The sequence below is a fragment of the Heterocephalus glaber genome, unplaced genomic scaffold (assembly GCF_053883595.1).
Source record: "Heterocephalus glaber isolate CG9 unplaced genomic scaffold, H.glaber_assembly_v1.0 deba00000347, whole genome shotgun sequence".
Classification (NCBI taxonomy): domain Eukaryota; kingdom Metazoa; phylum Chordata; class Mammalia; order Rodentia; family Bathyergidae; genus Heterocephalus; species Heterocephalus glaber.
The window spans coordinates 53,775,108-53,796,271 of NW_028258143.1; the positions used below are offsets into that span (position 1 = coordinate 53,775,108).

General features: G+C 52.7%; 1 protein-coding gene across 1 annotated transcript; it reads left to right on the forward strand.

Moving 5' to 3' along the window:
* Positions 1-13,027: 13,027 nt before the first annotated feature.
* Positions 13,028-18,435, forward strand: Sp9 (Sp9 transcription factor). The gene is made up of 2 exons (XM_004857695.4): positions 13,028-13,180; positions 14,173-18,435. The coding sequence occupies exons 1-2, from the start codon at positions 13,160-13,162 to the stop codon at positions 15,601-15,603; spliced, it is 1,452 nt and encodes a 483-aa protein (XP_004857752.1). The 5' UTR covers positions 13,028-13,159; the 3' UTR covers positions 15,604-18,435.
* Positions 18,436-21,164: the final 2,729 nt, after the last annotated feature.

The window sequence follows — 21,164 nt, forward strand, 5'->3', positions numbered from 1 at the left end:
CAAGATGTGCTTTGGCCACCTGCCCCTAACGGTATTTAGTAACCACCCATAGTAACAGCCAATCAGCGAATCTTGGGAAATCACCCTAGGTCCCAAGATGTTCCCTTTGAGTGCTTAACCAACCTTTTGGGGTTTGGCCCATAAAGGACATCCAATCAGGTTTGAACACCAGTTGCCTGCTAAATGCCAACCAATCATAAAACTGCCAAGCTGGAATTCCCCGAACCCTGCTGTAACCACAATAAAAACCCAGCTGATATGAAATTCGGGGCTCTCAATCCAGATCCTCTGCGTCGGTGACGGTTGTGAGCCCCTGCTCGAGCTTGAATAAACGACCCTCGTGTGTTAGCATCGCAATCTGCTCCTTGGTGGTCTTTGGGGACTTCGCGATCTGGACATAACATTTGGGGGCTCATCTGGGATCCCCAAGACCCCCAGGACCCCCGTACCGGAGGGTTGACACTGGCCGGTAAGTGTTTCAGTGTCTGTGAAGCTGTCCGTGTGGAAATCTGGGGCCCATTTTCTGAGTAGGTCAGCGAATGGTCTAGGCGGACGTGCTGGAAGACTGCTGGCCTGGGGTCCTGGAAGACGTTCCAGGCCCCTCTGGAGGGGACGGAGTGCCCCGTGAGTCTCTGCAACTTCTGGAAGGACGATGCGGGTCGTTCCCGCGGCACGGCGTGAAGCTGTCGTCCTACTTTCGGTTTTGCCTCTGAACGCCCGGAGGACTGTGTAGTCTCGCTTTCTGTTTGTCTGTGTGGCTGACCTGTCTCTCTATTGCTTTTTATTTTCATTTGACTGGGACTGACACGATGGGACAGACTCTGTCAACTCCACTTTCTCTGATGACGGATCATTTCAAGAAAGTTAGAGAGAGAGCACATAACTTAAGTATAGAGATCAAGAAGGGCAAACTAATTACGCTTTGCAGGTCTGAATGGCCAACCCTCGTCTCCAACTGGCCAGCAGAGGGGTCCTTTGACCTCGACTTGATACACCGAGTCAAGGATGCCATCTTCGGGCACCCAGACCAGGTGCCCTACGTTGTGGTCTGGGAGGATTTGGTCCTCAACCCCCCGCCTTGGATAAAACCTTTCTTGTCTCCTCAGAAACAGCTCGGGACCGTGCTAGCGGTTCAGGAGCGAAAGGGAAGATTGTGCGGCAGAAGTGAAACTAGCCCGTCTGCCCCGTTTTATCCCATCCTCCAAGGGGTGACGGATGAAGAACTTATTTTTCCCCCTCCCTACCAGCCCCCTCGACCACCACCCCAGGCTGAAGATCCGGAAGGACCCCCGGGGCTGTCTGGGGCGGCAGGAGGGAGCTCTGGTCCAGCCCAGAACACTCGAGGCCGACGTGCAGCCTCACCCATGGGACCTGCTGATTCCACTGTCCTTCCGTTGCGGGCAACAGGGCCACCTGATGATAACGGGAATCAGCCTCACCACTATTGGCCCTTCGACGCTAGTGATCTTTATAACTGGAGAGCTCAGCATGCTAAGTTCTCTGACAACCCCAGGGAATTGATTAACTTGTTAGAAACAGTTCTGTTCACCCATCAGCCCACATGGGACGACTGCCAGCAGTTGCTCCAGATCCTGTTCACTATGGAGGAACGTGAGAGAATCCAAACTGAGGCCAGAAAGGTGGTACCGGGCGCCAATGGCGAACTTACCACCAATATTGACCTCATCAACGCCTCCTTTCCTCTTTCCTGCCCAGACTGGGACTTTAACACGGCCGCAGGTAAGGAGAGGCTCCGGGTCTACCGCCAGACTCTGTTGGGAGGTCTCAAAGTGGCTGCAAGACAGCCCACTAATTTGGCAAAGGTAGGAGATGAACAACAGGGTAGGAAAGAGAGCCCGGCGGCCTTTCTAGAGCGGATCATGGAGGCTTTCCGCCAATACACCCCCATGGATACAGAGGCCGCCGAGACCAAGGCTGCTATCATCATGGCTTTCATTAACCGGGCAGCCCCAAATATTAGGAGAAAATTACAAAAGATAGATAGGCTAGGAGAAAAGTCCATCCAGGACTTAATAGCGGTGGCGGAGAGAGTCTATAACACCAGGGAAAGCCCTGAGAACAAGCAGGCTCGAGCTAATGATCACCAGACACGTAACCTGGCCCACATCCTGCTTGCCTCCACCGCTGGGGAACCGAAGGAACGAGAACGAATGTCACCTCTGAGAGATTGCTAAGGAAGGCCAAGGTAAGCAAGACCGTCGAGAATGCCCCCGCCTGGGGAAAAATCAATGTGCTTACTGTAAAGAGGAAGGACATTGGGCCAAAGAATGTCCCAAGAAAAAGGAATGGGGTAAGACCCCCAACCTGGCTATGGATGAACTGAGTGATTAGGGGGGACGGGGTTTGGACCCCCTCCCCGAACCCAGGGTAACCCTAAAAGTGGAGGGGACCCCCATACAATTCTTAGTAGATAAAAGAGCTCAGCATTCAGTCCTCCTCAAACTGAAAGGACACCTCTCGAGCGAAACCTCTTGGGTCCAAGGAGCTACGGGCATGCACAAATATTCATGGACTACCCAAAGAACAGTGGACCTCGGCATGGGCCGGGTATCCCACTTGTTCCTAGTTATTCCTGATTGCCCTTACCCCTTATTGGGCTGAGACCTGCTCACTAAATTAGGGGCTCAAATTCATTTTCAACCTGAAAAGACCAAAATACTAGATAGGAAAGGGAAGCCTTGGGTATTGGGCCTTGGTCAAAAAAGGCCCAAATCTGCAGACCAGAGGTAAGCTACTTGGGTTATATTCTCAAGGAGGGACAACACTGGCTGTCCCAAGCAAGGAAAGAGACAGTGCTAAAGATTCCCCTGCCCATGACTCCTTGGAAAGTCAGAGAGTTCCTGAGGTTGGCTGGCTTCTGCCGCCTCTGGATCCCGGGCTTTCCTGAATTGGCCAGACCCCTATATGGGCACCAAAAAGATGCAGGACCTGCTTCGCCACGCTGAGATTCTGATCAAGGACGCTCATTACAAGATCAAACAGATAGTGACCGACTGCAAGGCCTGCCAGCTAACCAATGCTACCAGAAATGATAGCCGCCCAGGACAACGGCTCTGAGGAGACAAACCTGGTGCATACTGGGAACTGGACTTCACTGAGGTAAGACCTGGACGCTATGGTTACAGGTATTTGTTAGTCTTTATAGACACCTTTTCAGGATGAGTGGAAGCTTTCCCCACAAAACATGAGATGGCACAGATAGTTGCCAAAAAGATCCTGGAAGACCTGCTACCGAGGTATGGATTTCCTGCCTTGTTAGGGTCGGATAACGGACCAGCTTTTGTGTCCAAAATGAGTCGGAGTTTAGCCAATATACTCAGGGCAGATTGGAAATTACATTGTGTTTATAGGCCCCAGAGTTCAGGACAGATAGAAAAAATAAATAGGACTCTAAAAGAGACCTTAACTAAATTGACCTTAGAGACTGGCGGGGACTGGGTGGCCCTCCTCCCCTATGCCCTTTATCGAGTCCACAACTCCCCCTGCAAGTTGGGACTCACCCCTTTTGAGATCATGTTTAGTGTTCCCCCTCCCATTATTCCCAATCTCAAATCTGAAGTGCTAACTAAATTTGATGATCATCCCTTGTTGATGTCCCTAAGAGCCTTTCACCTCGCTCACAAGGACATCTGGCCGAAACTGAGAGCCCTGCACGAGTCTGGACCGTCTCCTGAGCCTCACCATTACATCCAGGAAATTGGGTCTACGTCTGGAGACACCACCAAGAAAACCTCAAACCTCGATAGAAGGGACCCTATGTGGTAATCCTGACTGCACCCACCGCTCTCAAGGTTAACAGGGTAGCCACCTGGGTGCACTACATGCACGTTCGGCCAGCGGATCCCTTCGCAGTTTGAGAAGACTTCGTCCCAACATGGCAGGTGCCCAGAAACGAAGACAACCCCTTAGAACTCAGGTTCAAACGTGCATGATCTGGATGCTAATTGCCTCCTGCTGCACACAAGGAAGGGGAATAAACCCTTATGCCCCTTTCAATTAGACATGGACCATTTGTAACCCAGAGACAGGACTCCGACTGCCCTTGGCTTTCTCGGTAGGACCAAGGACTATGTGGTTCCCAGACCTGGTGTTTGATCTTTGTCAGTTAGCAGAGGGATCTTGGTCAAATACCCAGCGGACCGAACAGGATTTGTATCCTGATTGCCGTTGGAGAATATTTTATGCATGTCCTGGAGGTAAAAGAACCTCCAAATGTGGAGGCCCGGAGACTTATTTTTGTGCAGCCTGGGGTTGTGAGACTAGTACGTCCGGAGGCTGGTCAGTCAAAGGGGGTGACCTTAACACTCTGACCCGCCTCCCTGAGTCATCAAAGCTTAAATTACGGTTTACGACAAAGGGACAAAAAACCCAAGGGTGGGAGGCAGGCAAAACCTGGGGCCTCCTGCTTTGGGTTACTCTTGGCCACCATCTGGGACTTCTGTTCACTATCCAATTGATAGGAACACCATTAGTCTCTCATCCTGTAGGGTCTAACCAAGCTGTAGCGCCTCCGATTCTATTCGGGCCAACCAGCCCCCCAAAAGAAAAAAAAAACAATAACCACCCCTCAGTTTCCCTCTTGAAGTGTTACTAAAATTGCTGAGGACCCAGAACAGGACCAGAACCCAGATGACCCACTCTGGGAACTCATGGTCCAAACCTTCCGAACCCTAAATGGTTCTAGACCTGATCTTACTCAGTCCTGCTGGTTATGTTATGACATTAAACCCCCTTACTATGAGGGAATAGCTTTCTTAGAATACTTCACTGAATCGGACAACCCTACTCAGTGTAGATGGCAACAAAAGGGGACAGCTAGACTAACTCTACAGTCTGTAGCGGGCCAAGGGACTTGTGTTGGTAATGTCCCAACCACCCACCAACACCTCTGCAACCAAACCTACCAGCCTAATTCAAAAAAATACCTTGTACCCCCCCCCCCGATGGATGGTGGGCCTGTACCACAGGGCTCACCCCTTGTGTACATGGAGAGGTACTCAACCAGACTGGTGACTTTTGTGTATTAGTACAGTTATTTCCTAAACTGATCTACAACTCTGAGGAAGATGTTCTTATTCATTTAGATAGAACCCCAACCAGAGTTAAGCGGGAGCCCCTAACAGCCATCACTTTGACGGTACTCTTAGGTTTAGGCCTAGCCGGAGCTGGGGCTGGGGTCTCTTCCTTGGTTTTGCAGAATAAACACTATAACGATTTAAGGGCAGCCATAGATATAGACATCGAGAGGCTCGAGAATTCGATCTCCCACCTACAGGAGTCGCTGTCCTCCTTGGCAGAGATAGTGCTTCAAAATAAAAGGGGTCTAGACTTGATCTTCCTACAACAGGGAGGACTCTGCGCCACCCTGGGGGAAGAATGTTGTTTCTACATAGATCATTCAGGTGTAGTCAAAGAATCCATGACAAAAATCAGAGAGGGCTTGGCTAAACGAAAACATGAAAGTGAACAAGCCCAAGGATGGTTCGAGTCCTTGTTTAACTCTTCCCCATGGTTAACCACCCTGATCTCCACACTGTTAGGTCCCCTGCTCATTTTACTGCTTCTCTTAACTTTTGGACCTTGCATACTTAACAGGTTGATCTCATTCATTAGGGAACGTGTCAGTACTGTACAGCTGATGGTACTTAGGTCCCAGTATAGGCCCGTTCCAGGCGATCCAATAGAATTAACTCCTCGAGACCCATGATTGGGCCTCTATAGCCTCATAAGAAGCGGGGAATGAGAGGCCTGAGCAACTCCATTTTGAAAAAGAGACTCCATCTCAGAGCAGATGGCCTGGGCATAAACTCCAGCCCCAAGAGAAAGCCACAAGATGTGCTTTGGCCACCTGCCCCTAACGGTATTTAGTAACCACCCATAGTAACAGCCAATCAGCGAATCTTGGGAAATCACCCTAGGTCCCAAGATGTTCCCTTTGAGTGCTTAACCAACCTTTTGGGGTTTGGCCCATAAAGGACATCCAATCAGGTTTGAACACCAGTTGCCTGCTAAATGCCAACCAATCATAAAACTGCCAAGCTGGAATTCCCCGAACCCTGCTGTAACCACAATAAAAACCCAGCTGATATGAAATTCGGGGCTCTCAATCCAGATCCTCTGCGTCGGTGACGGTTGTGAGCCCCTGCTCGAGCTTGAATAAACGACCCTCGTGTGTTAGCATCGGAATCTGCTCCTTGGTGGTCTTTGGGGACTTCGCGATCTGGGCATAACAAGGGAACCAACTGCAGAGAGGAGCTCAGCAGAGTGGGATCTAGGTAATAAAGGACAGATGAGAGCAGTTGTGTTTGAGAGAAATCATGGTCCACCTAGAAGGGTCTCCAAACGCTGGGCTCCCGTTGCATACTGACTGCAGAAGACACATGCACATCGTTTCTCTGCTTTTTCCCTCTTCCTTCTGTGCCCCATCATCAGCCTGGAATGCTTCTTATTCTGCATTTAGATACAAACAAAAGGATTTGTCCTAGACACCCAAGAACAAGCCAGAACGAAGCTCTTTCCCGCCAAACGAAGACCAGGAAATCAACAGCGCCTGCCCAGGCTCCGGGGGGCAAGAGTCGGGAGAAGGATAGGGCGGTAAGAGAATCTGGGGGACCCGAGGAGGGAGGCCCCTAGAGCCGGGGAGAGGAGGCCGGGGAAGAGAAGAGGGAGGAGGAAGGGGGCAGAGGGGGCGTTGTAATCGGCCCCGCCCCCATTTAAGAGCTGAAGGCGGCCGAAGAGCAGGAGGAGGTGAGACAAAGGGAATCCTCCTCCTCTGGGACGGGTGAAGTGCGCTCGTCCTTTCCTGGCAGGCTCTGGAAAAACGGCAGAGATTTCCTCGCCGTGAGAAGACCCACGAGCGTCTGCTGCAAACAGACTCTGGGCCGGGCAGGAGGGCGGGGCTCGAGGGCGGGGGCCAGTTTTGATCGCTCAGCTCCGCGGTAACGTGGTCTTCGCCGCACCGATTAGCTGGAGGAGCCAGCCCCAGGCGAGGAGTTCCGTTCTGCGGAGTCCCTCCCTCCCCACCCCGCGTCATCTCGCTCCCGGAGCCTGGGCGCCGCTCCTCCCCAAGTCTCACCAGAAACTTCAAGGGGTAATGGCTGTGTGTTCCTGCGGTAATGAGGAGGCCACACAGCCCTCCACACTCCGCTAAACCAATGTGTAAGGCACGTCCCGGTCTCCGGGGACAGACGGGGAAGGGACGCAGCTGGGACCTCTGCTGGCGAGTCCTCCTCGAGGGGAGTGGCGTCTCCCTGACCCTCTGCAGCTCAGCTTAGGCCTCGGTCGTCCTCTAATTTCTTTAGAAAGAGAAAGAGAGGCACAGAACACGCATCTCGCCGCCCACCGGACAAGCCGCGGAACTTGGGTCTTGCTTGAAAACTTTTCCAAATAAATCACTCTGGTGGCTTTGAGCTGTGATGAAACGAGGCTGGATGCTGCTCTTCTCCACAAGAGCGCTGCGGATGTAAAGGATGAGGAGCCGCCCTCCCCCACCTCTTTCTTTCTTTCCCACATAAGTCAGCCATATAAATCATTCGCATTGTTTAAGGTACATTGATCAATCTAATGGCTTGTAATAGGTTCCTAATTGCCACTTGCAGAAGCCTCCAGGCTCACGTTTGAAGAGGAAAGGTTCTCAGTGCCGGCCAAGTCCGCTTTAAACTTGAAACTGAGCCAGTACAGAACCCAGGGCAACCTGCAGGATGGCCCAGTCACTGCAGCCTCATTTCCTCAAGGGAGGGAGGAGAGGGGGTTTATAATGTGGTATTTACCATCCCCTCCTTTTTCCACATTTCACTTCCAAACCCCTATTCATTGATGACTAGAAAGCCCAACCTGCAATTTATTGATTATTGTGGACTGAAGATCATTTAAAAGCAGACAAGGAGTATCTCATATGTTTGTATTTAAAAACTTCCCTAGTCACAAACTAATTTGCACGTGGTCATATCTTTACTTGTTTCTAACAGTGGCAAAAAGAAGTAACATGGAGGGAAGGAAGGAAAAACCAGACTTTCTTCATGAGAGCCTTGGAGGTGCAATGCTTGTTACCCTCCTGCAGTGTGGTGCCTTCTCCAAGCCCTGGATGGAAGAGGAAAGAGTTGGAAGTTGGGAGCCTCCTGAAAAGCTGCCTATGAAGTGGTAAAAGCTGAAGAAACTGGTACCCTGACTGGAGTAGATGGCCAATGACCAGAATTGAATCACCTGGCATCTGGCTTTTCTTGATATTAGTTCCGGATTTATGTGAAAGGGTCCTTTAACGTCTCCAAGAATGGTTCCAATAGAGTTGGCGGAGATAACAGATGTGTATCACTTTGGTAGAGATGCTCTTTAAAAGAAGAAAGCCAGCCATATTTGCTTAGGTCTAGGACCCCTCCTTGGTGGTTGATGAAGGAGGGAGGAAGGTACAACCCCAAGCCGAATAGGCCCCCCATAGTTTCCTAGTAATGCAGTAAACAAATCTATGATGCTTGTTGAATAATCTTCCAATAATTGCAGTCATTAAAATCATCACACAGTCTACCGTCACCTTCCTTCCTTTGACATACCAGTCTTCCCTTTAATTGTTAATGCATTTTTGGTTCACATAAACAGATCAAGGCAAGCTTAAAATATATGGCCCAGATAAGATACATGTGGCAAAAAAAAATTACTTGTGTACCAAACGTTTGGACTGTATTTAAGAGACTAGTGGTTTTCAGTTTTTCCAGCAGGCTTTACAGAGGCAAGGAAGATTCGTACCTCCTACCCCTCTAAATAGCAGTAACACCTCCGAGGTAGGAAAATTTTTTTAAAAAGATGAAAGTCTCATTGGCCTATTGATTCTTCCTGGCTCTTTTATTTGCAAGGATTGGGTTGTAAAGAGGGAGGGCATTATAGAACAAATATTAAATGAAAGCTTAACGAAAATTGTAGGAGAGTTCTGCAATTTTCAATTAATTTTCTTGATCCATTTGATCTCAATGCTGGTGCTTTTAAAGATACAAATATACATTAACTATAAAAGATTCTCTTCTAATCAAAGGCTGCATTTCATTTTCACTCACACTGACAAACTCCAACTGCGGAAGGGATTCACAAACTCAACAGGCACTATGGACTGTCCTGGGCTTCCTTTGCCCTTGCTCCTGGATGGCACTGAGACACCAAGGGCAGCTCTTTTTTTTTTCTTTTTAATTCAAGCTATTAATGTATCTCCCCAACTCCCACATCTTGCTGACCTGATAATCACTGCTCTAGTGTAGATCATGCAAATGAAAAGCATAATTAATTGCTCAAATGATTAAAAAAGGGAGCACTGTGGCTTAGCAAATAAATAAATAAAGACAGGTGGGAGGACAGGTCAGATAAATGCTTTTTACCGGCTCCTGTACCACCTACCCTCACCCCTGCCCAGTATCCTGGTTCTGGTGGTCCACCTTCCACCGCAGCCAGCCTGTCAAAGCCAGAACCTTTTGCTCCTCCTCCCTCCATGCTCCCCCTCCTGCCTGCGTCCTGGAGTCGTCCGAGTTCCACCCCACCCCACCCCACCCCCGTGTTGTCCAGCCGCTGTTAAACTCTGCACCTGGTCAAAGCTCCCAGGAACCTGGGCGGCCACCTAATATTTACCCAGCTACTGTATCGAGGAGTTCAGAAAATAACCAGTCTTCCCGGTCACTATCCTTGGTGAATCAGAGGGAAAGCATCTTTCTTCTCTGCGGCGTAGGAGCGCCGTCCTTCCGATCAGCGCTAATGACAGAATGGTTTACCCGGCTTTGCCTCTTCCCAAACATAACAACTTGAGCAGTTGTTCGGATCAAAGCTCTCGGAAAGAGCCGAGATGGGAGAAACAATATTTGTTCAAAAGAAGTGAACTCTTCTCTTTAATGACCCTATTCTTCTTTATTAGGGTTCATATTGAATTTTTTGCCAAAAAAATGTTGATTTAACCATAGTGTATTTACGATGTAAATATATTCCAAGATGAAAACGTCACAGATCAATTGTAAAGGACCCGGATACATAATTTTAAAAAATCAGTTTCAGTGTATATGAGGTTCTCACCCCACTTTCTCTGCTCAGTCAGATTTGTTTATGCAGAATCGACATTTAATAGTGCTAATTGCACTCCAGTTAAATTGCCCTGATTGCAGAAAGGGAAGCAATTTTCGTGCTCTCTGTCTGGGTTTGGAAGAAATTGTTTTATATTCACCTCTTTATAAAGAAGTGGAGATAAGGCACCGGGGCCTTTGCACAAATTGCACTTAGGGGCTGACTGGCAGCATTCAGGCGCTATAATAGAGCATTATTTGGCCGTTTTGAATAATGTAAAGCGTTTGCTGAAAGCTATTCTCCTGAAAATTGCTTTAACTTTTAAAAGGGTGATGATTCACTCCAAACCAGGCCTTTGTTACAGTGTCATTATTTCCCCAAATGTTTTAACAGTCAGCTCAACACTTTAGCATAACACATTGATCTTTGTTTAAAAACTAGATTTTTTAGAGGATGAAAAAATCTGTCAAATGAGAAAGAAAACTGGACTTCCTCCGAAAGATTTCCTTAGGGACCCATCTTAGAGTTGAACTGGCCCGAGTGCTTGCCTGCGTTCGTTTGGAAGCTTTCCCTAACTTTTATTGCGATGCTACGGGCGAATGTGCCTAAAGGAATATCTGAGTGCCCACGTCCAGAGTCTGACAGCTGGAATTACGTGGAAAACGGCGGTGTGTGGGGGGGGGGGGGGGGAGTGGGGAGGGAGACAAGCTGGGCGCCTGGAATCGGAGGTGCCTGCGAGAACTGTTTTAAATGGTTGGCTTGAAAATGTCACCAGTGCTAAGTGGCTTTTCGGATTGTCTTATTTATGACTTTGTCAGGTTTCCTTTAGGAGAGGGTGTGCAGAGGGTGGGGGAGGAAGAGGACAGGGGAAACCTCAGCGCTTCTCCTCCGCGGGCTGCCCGGGGTGAGCCGGAAACGCCTCGCTGCCACTTAACAATCCCTCTATTAGCAAATCGACGCGGAGACTCCACTGGAAGCTGAGGACCAGTCTCCCCTTCCAGGGCAGAAGTCACCTGTTGGGAACGGCTCCGGGGTCCTCCTGCCGGGCTTTCCGGCTGTTCCAGGCGGCCTTATTTCCCCTCTTCCCTCCACCCCGCGTCCCCCAGGGATTTCTCACACGCCCCCCTTTGATTCCCACCACCGACCCCCAGGCCGCCGCGCCTCTTTCACAGCCGCGAGGTTCTTCTGGCTCTCTTCTCCGTAGTGATTTCCTTGGTGTTTTCGCCACCTTAAAACATTTAAAAAAGAAGAAAGAAAAGCATTCTGAGAATATTCTAACGAAAAGCGACCATGCACCCAGGCATCCTGCGTTTGGTCGCACTTTGGGGCCAAGAAATCTTCCAAAAGAGGGGAGAAAACACTGAGAACCTCGTTCCATGTCCTCTTCACTTCCTCCCTTGACAACTTGTCTTTTTTGCACCCGAACATTTGGGGTTGGTGGTTCATTTATTTTTGAAAAGCAGGATGTGGGTTTGGAGGGGATTGTGCTACATTAAAACCAGTACCCACGTCTGCCCGAGGGCTCTGGTATTTCGAGTTCAAACGCAGCCTCTGGCTACCCTGGAGAATAAGAGAAAGTGGGGCCCGGAAAGAAGGGGAGCCGACAGCTCCGCGTTTGCGGAGGGAAGCAGCGCGCGCCCTTGTGTGTGCGAGGACAACCTCTTTTCACGCCCTATCTGGGGAGGACTCGGATGATTCCAGCTGCACAACTTGAAGGCGCCCACGTGTGGTCTGGTCCTCGGCATCGCCGAGGAAGCCTCCAAAGGCGGGGCGTCAAGGCTGAGCCTCTTGACACCGCGCCCTCGCGCCACGCCAGCCTCTGGGCCTTGGTGGAGCAGCCTGGAGCTCCTCGGTCTGGAGTGGGGATGGGCTGGAAATGGAGCAAGAAAACTCAACTCCGGGCTGAAACGCGACATGCAAATCGTCACAGGGTTAAACAAACAGCCGAGCAAGCTGCAGCTTCAGCGGGGGTGGTGGTGGGGGCGGACGCCGCTCGCGCCGGTCTCCGTTTCCAAAGTTGTTACAATGTGAAAATAAGCAGCTTCGTGCAGCCTGTTGTATGGGCTGATGCTTCCCACCCCTAAGCCACCCCCCAGCAAAACCTGGCAGATAATCAGCACGTCCCACTGTTTAGTCATATTTGACAATTGGGTTAACCTGGTAGCTAGGCACTGGCGAAGCCGTACAAAGGGTGCCCTCAATTACCACCAGAAGCTTCTGGCGTGAGTGGCACTTGTATTACCCCCTGGGTCAGAGGCCAGAGCAACAATTAGGAAGTCACTTAGACTGCTGGAGGTGGTGGGATGCAGCAGGCTCCAGGCCTCCCAACAAGTCTGGGTGCAGACCTGTGTGGAGAGGCCCGTTTCTCCCCTCTTGGGAGAGCTTTCCCTTCTCGCCCCCTCCGCATCTGGTGGAGGAGCGGTGGCGGCGGCGGCGGCGGCGGCGGGGGGGGGGGGCGGTAAGGAACAGGGTAAAAGACCAACGATAAAGATAAAATCGCCGGCGAGGACGATGAATACCAGCTGAAGTTGTCTTCCTCAGGCAAGCGACTGGACACAAAGTGAGCGTTGACATTTCCCTCTCCACCAGGCCCTCCGCCTCCATGCCCCTCCCCTCTGTCTCCTTTCCCACAAGTGGGGAATGGAGTCGCACTGTCAACCCTAACTTGCAACATCTTGGGGTGGGTGGGGGGAGGGAGCCTGTGGCTCAGTCTTCACGGTACTTAAACCTGGCTTGGTGAGTGTGTGTAAATTTTTAATTGCACTGTAATTTCTTCCGTCCCCAGCCCGCGCCCCCCAACCCCCGCCCTCGCCCGCAGACTTGACTGGCACGCGCGGGGAGCCCGGGCTCGGGCCCCTCGGCGCGTCTGATTGGCTGCAGGGCAGCTCCCGTCGGCTCTGCCTGCGCCCTCATTGGGCGAGAGGCGAAGCCAGCGGCACTTCAAAGCGGGTGCTCCTCGCACTTAGGCTGAGTTTAGCCGGCGGGAGCCCGGAGTCCGCTCGGCGCGAGCGCGGGGACGCGGGAGCCGCGCGGGACCCCAGCAGTGTTTCCGAGCAGCCGCCAGGGTCAGCCCCGCTCCCGGCCCCGCCGCGCATCCAAGAGCCCTGCTATGGCCACGTCTATACTCGGGGTAAGTCGTAAGCGCAGCAACGCATTTGCTAGTTTTAGCCGGAGTTATTTTTTCGTTATGGCTTCTCAAGATCTGCGGCTCCCAAGAAACTGTTGCTGCTGGACTGCAGCTTCAGATTCTTTTAGCACTTTCCCCATTTCCGTGACGGATTCTTTCCTAGTTATTGGAACCCGGGAGATGCCTTTGTAAGGAAAGGATTTCTTAAGCAAGTTCCTTTTCATTTGGTTTTTAAAGAAAAGCTAGAGGGTTTTCCACCCTTCGTGATTTATGCACCTTCCCCCTCGTCCCCCGCTTCGGGATTGTTGCACGTAGGCGACGGTGGTGTTTGCAGAAAACTGTCTTCCTCGCTTTGCAGTCCGTGCAGCCCCGGTAATAAGCATTTACATATCCGCGGCCCCTGAGTTCGCCCGTGACTTTGAAAACCGTCGCTGGGCCGCTTATCCTCGGATTATTGTCTTTGTAATCGGCGTGTGTGTAAATTTCAAAACCAATGTTTTCTATTTAAAAAATAGTCAAATCATAGCCAGCCTTGGGAGGAGGGTTCCAAGTTCCGCCGGTCCCTGGGCCGCTGTTAGGCCGCCTCTGCCCTCACCCGGTGTTTGCACTGTGTTTACCTTCGTGCTGCACCGGAAGGGCAACTGGGGGGCCTGGGGAGAGGAGCGGGCTGATGGGGACCACCCAAGTCCGGTTCTAGGCAGGGGTTGCAGCCACCCAGGCGAAGGAAACCGAGGCATCCTTGATTCGTAGCCTCCCCAGGAGCAACTTTCCAGCGCCCGGACCTTCGCCCTGTGGCCCCCCCTGCCCGGTGCGCCTCTGTGGATCCGCTATGCTCTCGTGGGGAGGAGGCGCGAGCCGACCGGGGAGCCTCGGCCCCCCAGGACCAGCCGCGGGGGACAAGGCTGCTCACGGGTGCACTTTGTGTTTTCCCCCACTTCCTCCTGCTATCCTCTTCCTCCTCCTTCTCGCTCCTTCCCTCACCCCACCCACTCTAGGAAGAGCCGCGCTTCGGAACGACCCCGTTGGCCATGCTGGCGGCGACCTGCAACAAGATCGGCAACACAAGCCCGCTGACTACGCTGCCGGAGTCGAGCGCCTTCGCCAAGGGCGGCTTCCACCCCTGGAAGCGCTCCTCGTCCAGCTGCAACCTTGGCTCCAGCCTCTCGGGCTTCGCGGTGGCCACAGGCGGCCGCGGCTCGGGCGGCCTGGCGGGGGGCTCGGGCGCCGCCAACAGCGCCTTCTGCCTGGCGTCCACATCGCCCACGTCGTCCGCCTTCAGCAGCGACTACGGCGGCCTCTTCTCCAACTCGGCGGCGGCGGCGGCGGCGGCGGCCGGGGTGTCCCCGCAGGAGGCGGGCGGCCAGTCGGCCTTCATCTCTAAGGTGCACACGACGGCGGCCGACGGCCTGTACCCGCGGGTGGGCATGGCGCACCCGTACGAGTCGTGGTACAAGTCAGGCTTCCACTCCACGCTGGCTGCGGGCGAGGTGACCAACGGCGCAGCGTCGTCGTGGTGGGACGTGCACAGCAGCCCAGGCTCCTGGCTGGAGGTGCAGAACCCCGCCGGGGGGCTGCAGAGCTCGCTGCACTCGGGCGCCCCCCAGGCCTCGCTGCACTCGCAGCTGGGCACCTACAACCCCGACTTCAGCTCGCTCACGCACTCGGCCTTCAGCTCCACGGGCCTCGGCTCTTCGGCGGCCGCCGCCTCGCACCTGCTCTCCACTAGCCAGCACCTGCTGGCCCAGGACGGCTTCAAGCCGGTGCTGCCCTCCTACTCGGACTCCAGCGCCGCGGTGGCGGCGGCCGCGGCCAGCGCCATGATCTCGGGCGCCGCGGCCGCCGCCGCCGGGGGGAGCTCGGCGCGCTCCGCCCGCCGCTACTCGGGCCGCGCCACCTGCGACTGCCCCAACTGCCAGGAGGCCGAGCGGCTGGGCCCGGCCGGGGCGAGCCTGCGGCGCAAGGGTCTGCACAGCTGTCACATCCCGGGCTGCGGCAAGGTGTACGGCAAGACGTCGCACCTGAAGGCGCACCTGCGCTGGCACACGGGCGAGCGGCCCTTCGTGTGCAACTGGCTCTTCTGCGGCAAGCGCTTCACGCGCTCGGACGAGCTGCAGCGGCACCTGCGGACTCACACCGGCGAGAAGCGCTTCGCCTGCCCCGTGTGCAACAAGCGCTTCATGCGCAGCGACCACCTGAGCAAACACATTAAGACGCACAACGGGGGCGGCGGGGGCAAAAAGGGCAGCGACAGTGACACGGACGCCAGCAACCTAGAGACGCCCCGCTCCGAGTCCCCCGACCTCATCCTGCACGACTCCGGCGTCAGCGCAGCCCGGGCAGCGGCCGCGGCTGCAGCGGCGGCGGCGGCGGTGGCGGCGGCCTCGGCGGGAGGAAAGGAGGCCGCAAGCGGCCCCAACGACTCCTAAGGCCGGAGAGAGGCGCGAGCGAGCGAGCAGCGACGCGGAGAGCGGACGGAGGCTGCAGGGCGAGCGGCGGGAAGCGGGAGGGCGGGGGCCAGCAGCGCCCCCAGGCCCGAGCTGGGAGCGAGGCTCGCCCGCTGCGCCGGGAGCTCCCTTCGCTGTCTGCACCAGGAGGAGGAGGATCCAACGCGTGGTCCAGAAACAAAAGCGAACCGTCCTGAGCCACAAACACCTTCTTCGGAAACTGCACACAGACACACGCACGCACACGCACCGCAGACCCACACTCGCGCGCGCGCACACACACCACTCGCACAAACTTCTCGAGCGAAGAGCAATACACAGAGGCTCCTTCCTCTCCTCCCCCTGCCCTCCTCCCTCCTCTACCCTTCTCTGTCTTTTTCTCAAAAAAACTAGCCACCACCCAGCACAGGACTGTCAGAACATTTGAAAACAAACAGGACCTATAAAAAAGACCCTTTGTGTGGATTATATTATACATAAAATGCTCCAAGTCCTGCTTGATATCTACTTACAATGAGACTGTTTTTCCTAAAAAGGAAGCATCAAAAAAGGCTTAAGGTGAGAAATTAAACTGGAAGTCTAGCGACAGTTTCTCTGTATTTCATAACATCTGTATAAATAGGGTTCAAAAGATTGTGTTCTCTTTTATTTTCTTGTAAATGTTCATTCGAATAGAGGTGGGGTTTTTTTTTGGTGAATTCCTGAAATTCAGGGAGTTTTCTTTTTTAATTTTCTGATGCACTTTGTGAAAGTCAGTATATATGTAAAAGATATTTAAAATGTTGAGTTATCATTTCACTCAAACACGTAAATTAAGGTCATCTAAAGAAATTAAATGCGTTTATCTGTATGAAGAAAATCTTGACATCATATTTTCATTTTGGTATTATTAAAGGACTCTGAACAATACACCTCCTTTTTTTTTATATCCTGTTTCCCTCTCAGTAACCTTTACGTGGGTCGATTTTTGTTTTTCTTTTTGGTTGGGAAACAGTTCCCTTAATGTTAGTTGTAGGTAATGTAAAGTTTATATGGGTTATAAAAGCCATAATACATATACGTTTTTGAGAAGTCAAAACTATTTATTTGTATATCAACAGCGTAAATTAAATTGGGTTATAAGAATGTGTAGTTGTATTACTTAATGGGAGGGCTCTCCAAAGGTGACATTTTAAATCGCCTGAGAAAAACAAAGGTCTTTGGCAGCCCTAACTGGGGAGTTACTTACACCTCCGGAAGGGGTCAGGGAAAACTCTGATGGGATTGTTTGTTTTTAAAAAGTGATTTAAAAACAATCTGTGGAAGGAAAAAGCTTTTTGGAAAGAAGTCTTTTAGCTCCCAAGACTTCTATGTTGGGAGGCATCTCAGGGGAATAAATCGCTAGAGTCAATACCCCGGAAAAGACATTTCATGCCTAAATGAAAATCTTGTTAAATGTTATTAATTTTGACTTAGAGCACACAGCAGCCCCCTGTGCCTTGTATTCCCTTATTAGGGATTCATGTCTTATCAAATATCTAATTAATCTCCTAGACATCATTTGTTCTGGCCAACTTTATCTCAGCTGGTCCATGGGGAAAACTCCAAATATTCTCTGTGACAAAGCTCCCTTGAAGATCTTTTTAATTGTCTAAATTAACTGCACCAAATTTGCATGTCAAACGGTAAAGGGCAACCTGAGATAAAATGTAAGCGTTTTAAAAGCCCCCAAACTAAGCACTTGATTTGATAACTAGGCTTTTTAATGTTATGGAAGACAACTGCTCCTTTCCTTTTCAGAGACGGCTGATCTATGCAAATAGTGAATTGGAAATGCCTAGGTCCCCACGCCGGCAAAGGGCCCTCGCAGGTTATTTGAATATCAGTGGCGCTGCTTCTGAAAAGGTTCAAGGATGCTCTCTGACTTCTTTGTGATTACTCAGCGCGGCGTCTTATTCTGAAGAAAAAAACTCAGGAATAATTAAAGGCTGGGATCAGGCCTGGGAACACATTTGGGACAGGAATCTCATTTAGACAGTCTCTTTCAAAATAAGGCACAGTTAAATTGACCAGAAGGCAATTATTGAAATGAAAATTATTTTCACTCTCTTTGTCTTCTGACCACCAACTTAACAGCCTCGTTTTAAAAGAGAGAGAAGAGAGAGAGACGAGAAGAAAATTGGTAAATGAGACAATTTCACAATTCAAAAAAAATGTTAATTTGGAAAATAAATTACATATTTACAGAATTAAAATATTTCTGAAAGGCCTCCCACACAACAGGAACTACAAGCGAAGTCAGTACCAACAGATATCCCCCCCTCCATTACTGTCCTTGGAAACTTGAATGAAGATTTTGATTCTTAGGAAAGAAAGGAAAAATAATTTATTGTTACTAACAGTCAACAAAACTCTGCTCTGAAAAGCCAAGTAGCGAAGTAGGGATAAGACAGAAGGAAAGCCCCCAGCTGGGCTTTGCCGCGCGGGGTTCAGGGCTTCTTCCCTCGCTTCCTGCGCTCCCCGCAGCCTCCCCTGCCCGGCTCCTCTACCTGAGTTTTCTTCCCTTTGGCCATTTTTTCTCCGGGCTCCAAGCGTCCCTAACCCAGCTTCCCCCGCCTCTGCCCCCACGCGCCGTAGGGTTCGGCTCTGGTCTTGGGGAGAAGCTGGCCGGGGTGCGTTTGCTCTGCGGGCCTCGGCGCAGCAGGCCCAGTGGGTGCCCGGCGCGTTCCGGGGCTGCGGTGCGGCGGCGCCGAGGTGGGGTGTGACGTGGACTCCTGAGGCCCGAGGGCGCCCGGGCGTCGGGCCTGTCCGTCGCTTTGTTTCTCTTTGATAATAAAGGCAGATCAAAGGGCCTGGCCGTGCAGGTCCCGCTGGCCGCGGAGCTCCCTCCGCAGGCCAGTGATCAAGGCCCGCGCGCGCTGCCTCTGCCCCGCGGGTCAGCCCACGTCCATCACAGCGGCCGGCCGGGGCACAGTGAGCGGCGGCCGGGCCCGAGCGTCCAGCGGGGAGATGGGCGAGTGCGGAAGCCCGACCTGGGGGCGCGGGCAGGGGGACACAGGGCTCTGCCTCGCTGGGCCCCCGCCCAGCCCTTTGCGTCCCTAAGCCGAGCAGACTGACCCAGCGAGCGTGGGAGGAGAGGACACCCGTTGCGTCCCCAGCAGAGGTGGGGACGCGCCTCCCCAGGGTCACCTCCGGGTCCCGCGGCCTGGGCCTGTCTGACTCCGGGCCCCGGGAGGTGAGGCCGCTTCAGGGTCCCTAGGCGCAGAGGAGGGCAGCGGCCAAAGGTCTGCGAGGGGCTGGGTCCGCACCCCCGGGGCCCAGGCTCGCTCCAGCCAGGGTGGGCGGCCATGCGATTTCGTTTCAGCCGGTTTCTCCGGGTTTCCTGATCAGCAGCTTTCTACGCAGTAGAGGAGCAAAGACCAAGTTCTCCTCGGCCAGCGCCTACCCAGCCCCGGTCCAAACCCTCCCTCGGTGCTTTCTTTTCCTGACACTACTTCCCCCCGTCGGAATGAATTGGATCCAAGGAAAGAGGAAAATAAAAGATTTCTCTCTCTCTAAGGAAGGAAACATCATTTTGACGAGATTAGATTGTGCACCTGAACAGCGTGTCTGGACATTCCATCAAATCGTTACAAGTCGTGTAAAATTGAATTTCTTTTTATTCGGATGGAAACTTTATTTATTTTAACTCTAATCTTATTTGCATCTATTATCTGTATTCACCAAGGCTCTCTTCCCCTACAAAAATGCAGATGAAGTCAATCTCACATAAATCCCGCCCATTTGTGTAATTGGTATACTAAGTGTTTATTTTAAGTGAGAATAATTTAGCTACAAATTTTCTTAAGGAATAACATTCTTAACACATTAAAAAAACTGAAAACTCTGATTTGCTTTTATGTTTGACAGTAGCTCTTGATTCCCATAAGAGGAGCGCGGCGAGAGCGGCTCGCTGGCGCCATCTAGAGCCCGGAGACGGGAGGGCCGCGCTGTGTGCCCTGCGCTCAGCTCGGAGCGAGCGGAGACCGGCGCGGGCCGCGAGCTGCAACCCAGAAACTCAAGTAAAGCAAAGCGAGGTTTAGTGTTTCGTAGGGGAATGAGCCCGGCTAACGAGAGAGTACCCTTGGCACCGCTTAGCGGTATCTCCCAGGGAAGGAGGTCTTTTCTGGAACGTGCTAACTGAAAAATCCAAGCAAAACAAAGTAACGCCCCGCTTGGCCTTGGCCTTGGCATTGTCGCCTTTAACGTCCTTTGCAAGGCAACTTCAGGGTCTTCCAACTCGGCGGAGAACGCCGAGCGCCGCCGGCGGCGCCGTGGACCCCGGGATGGGGACTCGGAGGCAGGCGCGGTCCCCCGAACACCTCGCCCCACGACCGCAGAGGCAGGGCGGCGCGGACTCCCCCGGACCCCGGACCAGGCCGATCATCCCGAACCGCCGAAGCTGCCCCGCGCGCCCTCGGCCTCCTGGATGGGCAGGGACGCTGGGGACGCGCGCGGCGTCGCAGCCTGGCCTCGGGGAGGCTGGAGCCGCCCTCCGCCTCCTCCCTTCGGCCACCTGGGCCCAGTCGGGCGCGGGGGCGTCGTCAGGCCGGGACCGGGCCGGTCGGGGCGCAGGGCCCCCCCAAGAGCGACGAGGGGCCCCAAAGCCTTCGACCGGGACCCTCGCGGATGGTGCGCTCACCCTCTCGGGCAGGACCGACCCCTTTTGTCCTCGCCTTTCCCCTTTCAAACCCAAATGTAAAATCAGAGAGCAGCTGGAGGCGCTGGCCGGTTTTTCTCTCCTCGGGGCCTCGCCCTCCCCTCCGCCGCCCCTTCCCCCCCTCTTCCCAGGCCACCCCACCCCCACCCGCTCCGCAGACCCCACGCGGTGACTTCCTCCCCCTGCCCGGCGCGCGGTCTGTATTTTAATTTGGGAAGCGGCACCTTCCCACCCCGCGCGCCCGAGGCCGCGGAGGCGCCTTCGCCCGCAGCAGTGAGAGCCAGGCCGAGGCGCCGGGGCGCCGGGCTCCCCGAACTCGGGCCCGGGAGACGCAGCGCCTCTCCCGGAACTCACAGCCACCTCTGCGGTGGGTACTCGACTGGGTTTGTATTTGCTGTTTTAATACAAATCCCGCCGCACTGCCTATTTCAAAGATGTGCTAATTACTACTTGGATAGCAGGGCGCAAAAGTCCTTGTCCATTTCCCAGTACAAAGTAGGTTGCTAGAAAATTTGAAATTGCCTTTCAGCCTAAAGCTGCCTTACCTGAATGTCATAATTACAGTAATTATGTACATCCAAATTACATGCTAATTAAATTAGAATCAAATCGTTCTAAATCGAAATCAAATGAGGTAGTGAAGAATTAATCAATGACAACATAAATAGAGAGCTTCCTTCAGAGATATTTATTGTAACGATCCAAGGAGGAATTTGATCTGAAAAAGTCACCTGTTTATTTACTTTCAAATTAGTAATCAGTTATTATCCCTTCTCCATAATTTTAACCGTTCAGTGTTATTTACCCCCCACCCTTTCCAGACGCTGGAGTTTATAGAAATATGTATGAGGTAAATACATACAGA